The 6,000-nt window shown below is 36.6% G+C and overlaps 1 protein-coding gene across 3 annotated transcripts in view; it reads left to right on the forward strand.

Moving 5' to 3' along the window:
* SUCO (SUN domain containing ossification factor) overlaps positions 1-5,113 on the forward strand; it is a 91,062-nt gene extending 85,949 nt beyond the window's left edge. For 2 of the 3 annotated variants that reach the window (XM_042924846.1, XM_042924845.1), the window contains 2 exons: positions 1,845-1,900; positions 3,071-5,113. In XM_042924846.1, the coding sequence (XP_042780780.1) occupies positions 1,845-1,900; positions 3,071-3,514 (500 nt within the window). In that variant the 3' untranslated portion in view covers positions 3,515-5,113. The remainder of the gene's footprint in view (positions 1-1,844; positions 1,901-3,070) is intronic. The other variant, XR_006198728.1, reaches the window with a different exon arrangement.
* Positions 5,114-6,000: the final 887 nt, after the last annotated feature.

Genomic DNA, 6,000 nt, shown 5'->3' on the forward strand with positions numbered 1-6,000 from the left:
TAGGAATTCTTTTAGTATTTTTTTAAACATCTAGGTCCCTTTTGTGTTTCCTGCAGATATTTTCAAGCTTGTTTTTTATTTAAACATAGTAAGTATAACTGCCTTTGTGGTCTGTGTTTGATAATTCTAATATCTTAAATCTTTGTGAGTCTGTTCATTAATTGTCTCTGCAGCCTCTTGCTCAGGTGCTTAGTGTCTTTCTGTGCTTTGTGTTGGTCCTTCTCTTTGAAAAATTATTTGTAGGGATAATTTGAGAGCTAAAAGGTAGGTCTTTATTCCAGAGAGAATTTATGTTTGCTTTACATTCACAATACTTTATGTTTATGCCATGAGGTTACTTGGACCACCAGGTGGTCCCTGCATCGCATGGGTTAATTCTTTCTCTGAGGGTATATAGTTCTTTAGAGGCCCAGCTTACTGTGAGGAGAGTCAGGGTATCTTACTAGACTGTTACTTTGGGTGGGCCCTAAGGTTTGATTTCTGATTCATTACCTTGATACCATTAGACCTGAAGTTCACATACTCTTGCATTGGCAAATGCCGTCAGGACAGAAGTGACTTTTGTGTTCCACTTGACTATCGGGATTCCTATTTTTCATTCACATTTGGGATGGAGATTACCTACTTGATCTTGGCCGCTCTTCAGAGCTTTTAGTGATTTTTGTTTTTTAAAATCCATATTTTAGCTGCATGGAGCAGAGAAGGTGATCTGAGTAACAGTTAACAACCATTTCTAGAAGTAGGTGTCATTTTTTTAAAAAAATTGACTTGAGTAAGATTAGTAATCTGATAGAAATGACTAAAGAGGAATGTCTTTATACTTTTGGTATATTTTTATGAATTTGATATAGTTTATATGTTTTGATACTTTTATGTATTTGATGACTTTGTCAACAGATTTCTAAGACATAATGTAAAAAAACGAATTGGTTGAATCATGTCATTAGTTAATTTGCAGTATATGAAGTTTTATAGGGAATTTTGCAACTTACAAACTTCTGGCTCTGTCAGACCATACATTGTTTACTTTTAATGGGATGAATGAGTCTGAAATCTCATTTATCTTGTCAGTCAAATGTCTTGTCAAGATGTGTATCTTGTCAATGTCAGAATGGTATACAGCTGTCTTGAATGTGCTTAAAGTAATGAAATCTTAGAAACCTAAAATGAATATTTCTAATTTACTCACCTTGCCAGAAGTATTTATTCATTATTGTTTATGATTATATTCATTATTATAATTATAATTATGTATTCATTATTGCTTATAATTTATATTGCATGCTTAAGCTATTTTTAGATTTTGGAGTTCATAGTTTCAGTCACAGTAAAATACAAGTGGAAAAAGCGTCTTAAATCTGTTTTTTGTGTGTATGCTCTTTTAACTGGCTTTCATACCTGGTCACAACTGCTTATTGTACATGATTAACCCACATTTGTGACACAGTGTAGCTTAGTCTTTTAGGGAAATACTCAAATGATCTGTAGGTTTGTTATTAGCTTACCTGGTGATGTTATACTTCTCATCAGGTAAGAGGTTAGGGCTGGGCCCAGGGAAGGATCCTTATTGTGTTGGCTGATAGCTAGCTGTCTGTCAGTTAGAAACTTAGGGAAGTTATTTGAAGGTGACCAGTCAAGCCCAAAATAAGAATGGTACCATCTCCCACCTTGTTACTTTTCACTAATTTAAAATGCATAAATATATGCTTAATCTGGTATAATTATAAATTCATTGGATCTGTTAGGAAAGTAATCACTAAAGGATAATATATAATATTTTATAGTGTTTATCATGCATAATCTACTTTACATTTTAAATCTTTTTTTAAAATTTTTTCTTATAGTAGACCCAAATGATTTGTACATCGTAGAACCCCTCAAGTTCTCTCCAGAAAAAAAGGTAATATTTTGATCCTTTTTAAGTATATTGTATTACTTGGTACTAGACGAGGAAATAGCTTGAAAGGTTTGATATAACTGGTCCTTAAATTCTACTGTTTATTTTCAGTTATAGTAATAACACAAATAAATGTCACAAAGGTCAGCAAACTATGACTCACAAGCTGTATCTGGCCTGTGGCCTGTTTTGTATGGGCCTGGAGCCATCTTTAAAGGGTTGTAAAATAAAAAAAGAATATGCAAGAGAGACAGTATGTGAAATACAAAGCCTAAAATACTTACTGCCTGGCCCTTTACAGAAAAGGTTTGCTTTTCTGTGAAGCAAGTTTATGTGAGAAAGCAAGTTATGTGAGAAAACTGAAACTCGGAGATTTTGTCGTCTTGGAATGATCCATTAAATGAGTAGCAAAACTCAAAATAATACTATGATTTTTTCTGTTTTGCCTCTCAAAGTAAGTTGTACTCTTTTTGATTAGAGGTGATGGTCTCTAGGTGAAAGAACTTGGACTTGAGAGACAAATAAACCCAGGATTCAATCCCAACCTGGCCACTTGCTGTGTTGTAACTTGAGCAGAGAACCAAACCTGTGGACCTTGGTTTTCTCATTTAGTAACCAGGGATAAAGTGCCCCCTTCTCAGGGTTGGTAAGGAAGATACACCTGAAAGCAACTTGTGTGGTACCTGGTGCTTAGTAGGTACACAGCTGTTAGTTATCACCCCCTAAATCTATTGTCAGAGGTGGCAGCTAAGAGGGTTTTTTTTTTTTTAATGTTGTGTTTAGTTTTTGAGAGCCTGCACGAGTGTGTGCTAGTGGGGGAGGAGCAGAGAAAGAGGGGGACAGAAAATCTGAAGCATGACAGGGTGACAGCAGCGAGCCCAGTGCAGAGCTCGAGCTCACAGACCGTGAGCTCATGACCTGAACCGAAGTCGGACGCTCAACTGACTAAGCCACTCCGGCACCCCAAAAGAGTTTTGACTGAGTATATTTACAAAATGAGAAGGTGATGGTGGTATCTCTGCAGAACATAACAGGGCGTCACGCTGTTCATAATGCTGTTTCACTTTTCACTGGGAGCTGGCACTTTCCTCCATTAGTTCAGCTCTCTAGGTGTTTTGAGAGGTTAACTATTGGAAGTCTAATAACTACCCTTTTTAAAAATTTGTGTTCTAGAAAAAACGCTGCAAGTACAAAACTGAAAAAATTGAAACCATAAAGCCGGCAGACCCACTGCACCCGGTAGCCAATGGAGACCTAAGAGGAAGGAAGCCCTTTATGAACCAGAGAGACTTTTCTAATATGGGCGAAGTTTATCACTCTTCTTATAAGGGCCCTCCATCTGAAGGAAGCTCAGAAACATCATCACAGTCTGAAGAGTCTTATTTTTGTGGCATTTCAGCTTGCACAAGTCTGTGCAATGGACAGTCCCAAAAGACAAAAACTGAGAAGAGGGCTTTAAAACGAAGGCGATCTAAAGTCCAAGACCAAGGAAAACTGATAAAAACTCTAATACAGACTAAGTCAGGATCATTGCCGAGCCTGCATGACATAATCAAAGGAAACAAAGAGATCACCGTGGGAACATTTGGTGTCACAGCAGTCTCGGGACATATCTAAAATGAAGAGAACTTTTCATACTGGAGACTTTTTTTTGTTGTTCTTTGAAGAACAGTCTGTGGTATTTGAAGGGTTTGCGGGAGGGAGAAAATATTAATGGGAAAAGTATTCCGAAATTATGGTTTCTGCCTTTTTAAAACAGTAGGTGGGATTGTGTCAATCTTGGTTAATGAGCTGCAGTTTTACAAGGCTGATCACTTCCTACAGGGACAATGGTAGACATTTTATAAAGATGTTTTTTCACAGATTAATTACTGGGACAAACATAATTTGGAAGCCCAGTTCCTTTGGGTGGGATAGGAATGAAAGCCTAAACCTCTTCCTTTAGCTTTGTTCCTATTTCTTGCACCTTCCCATATTTATGTGCCTTTCGTCTATTTATAACGCCACTGGAAGAGGAGGGAGAACTTTTTCTGTCGTTTGATTTCTTTTATAACTTTGTTAGTTTTTTGAAGCTGCAAACACTACAAGGCTTTAAGGTGATCTGTGCCTGAAGTTCAGTAATGTGGGTCAGACAGTGTAAAGTCCTACAGACTTGCCGACTAGACTTCTGTTTAGCAAACTCACTGGAAACAAAAAAATTGCTGGAATTTTTAAGTCTTACTCTTTTCGGTAAATGGCGATACTGGTATTTTCATTTAACTTATTCACACTAGTTTTTCTCTAGTTACTAAATGAGAAAAAAGCCTACAAGATCTTTTCTTGCAAGTGACTGGTATTTGCAAATAAATTTTTTATAAATTCACCTTTTAGACACATTTAACCATTTGTAAAGGATTTCTTTTCTTTAGCTACATTACATTTTAAACATTCACAATAAGCACTAATCCTCCAGACTTTCTGGTCAGTGTTTCCTGTTACTGCAGATGGAACATTTGAAGGTTTGTCAAATGAGCCCAGGTCTCATGTGATATAATCACTGCCTATGTCCATATACCCGGAACCAGTTAGTGAGTTTGTCAAACCTTGTCTAATTGGTCAAGTCTAAAGGGATTATTATTCCTTGATGTTTGTTTTGTATTGGCTACAGATGTGCAGAGGTATACATGTGCGATGTCAATGTGTCTGTCTTCATTTTGTCTTTTTTTTCTTTAAAAATAATTGGCAGCGACTGTATTTGAAGAAAATGATTTCTTAGTGTGTGTTTGTACAGTAATGAGTGAAAGTGGAAAGTTTCTTTTTGAAAGGGAGCGAATTGACCATTTTGTGTTGTAAGATTTAAGTTATAACTTATTGAGCACTTTTAGTAATAACTGTTTTTAAATCTGTCTAATACCTTTCTGGGGGTATTGTTTGTAATGTGACCTATTTAAAGCCTTTTTTGTTTGTTTAAGTTGCTGCTTTTAGGTTAACAGTATGTTTTAGATGATTTAAATTTTTTTCCAGTCTGTACAATTAGCCATTCAGAGCAAGAGGGCCTGATTGTATAGAAACTCACTGAAAAGAGGTCCAGAGGGGAGCGGAGCGAGGGCGGGAAGTTCCACATCCGTGTCAGCACCCAGTGTTGTGGAAAGATGACTTTCAATATGTAACTACAGAGCTGTAGTGCCATTAGAAACTGTGAATTTCCAAATAAATCCGAACACTTGTCTTTATTAATTACTGGCTCTTCTGTTCTTTGAAGGAGAACTTACAAATGTATTCACTCTGAACACAGATTGAAGTTTTGCCGCTTTGAAAACTAAATACACCAACATCCCATTACATGATTGATCACATTTAAGGCAACTCTAAACTGACTGAACTTACACATAAACATTTTGTTCCCTGTACAATCAAAATTTCACCATTTGAAACACAAAAAGGACAGTTTTGATCTTTATTCAGGGGAATACATGTCTGTGTTTTCCTCTTATCAGGTGCCATCTTGAGGACGATTAATTTTTCGTTCCCACATTTTACAATTTGGGGTTTATTTTTCCTCTCTGAGGTTAGGCCCACATGAGGAGAAAAAAAAGTTCTTGCCATTTGTAGATTTGCACCTGGTAAGAAGCAGTGTATACATAATATGCTCTCAGAGGTCGTTGAGAGTCAACCTCATTCTATTTTATTTCTTGTAACATTAGGCATTAAAACAGCATACAATGAAAGGAAACTGGGGGATTTTAAGAGCAAAGATGCCAAGTAAAGCGGTTCCTTTAACTGGATTTTTAAAAACACTGTGTTACACATACATACAATTTGAGGAATTAGTTTTTTGTAAGTCTTGTATGGGAAAACAGCGGTTCTCTACTCTCTGCCACTACACCCACCCCCACCCCCGCCCCACCACTGCCTTTCCCCACCAAGGATTGTTTGCTTTGCAACAGCATCCTTTTCAGCTCTTGTCTTATTTTCCCACTTAATGGTTTTCCAGTTTAAGAGGTGTTCTCAGTTTGAATATATAAGCTTACATACATGAATATGAAGTAGATCTATTTGTTAACCTACTTGGACAAACCTACGTAAGATTGCAGTATATGAAGTAACATGTCAATTTAGAAATA

The sequence above is a fragment of the Panthera leo genome, chromosome F3 (assembly GCF_018350215.1).
Source record: "Panthera leo isolate Ple1 chromosome F3, P.leo_Ple1_pat1.1, whole genome shotgun sequence".
In the NCBI taxonomy this organism is placed as follows: domain Eukaryota; kingdom Metazoa; phylum Chordata; class Mammalia; order Carnivora; family Felidae; genus Panthera; species Panthera leo.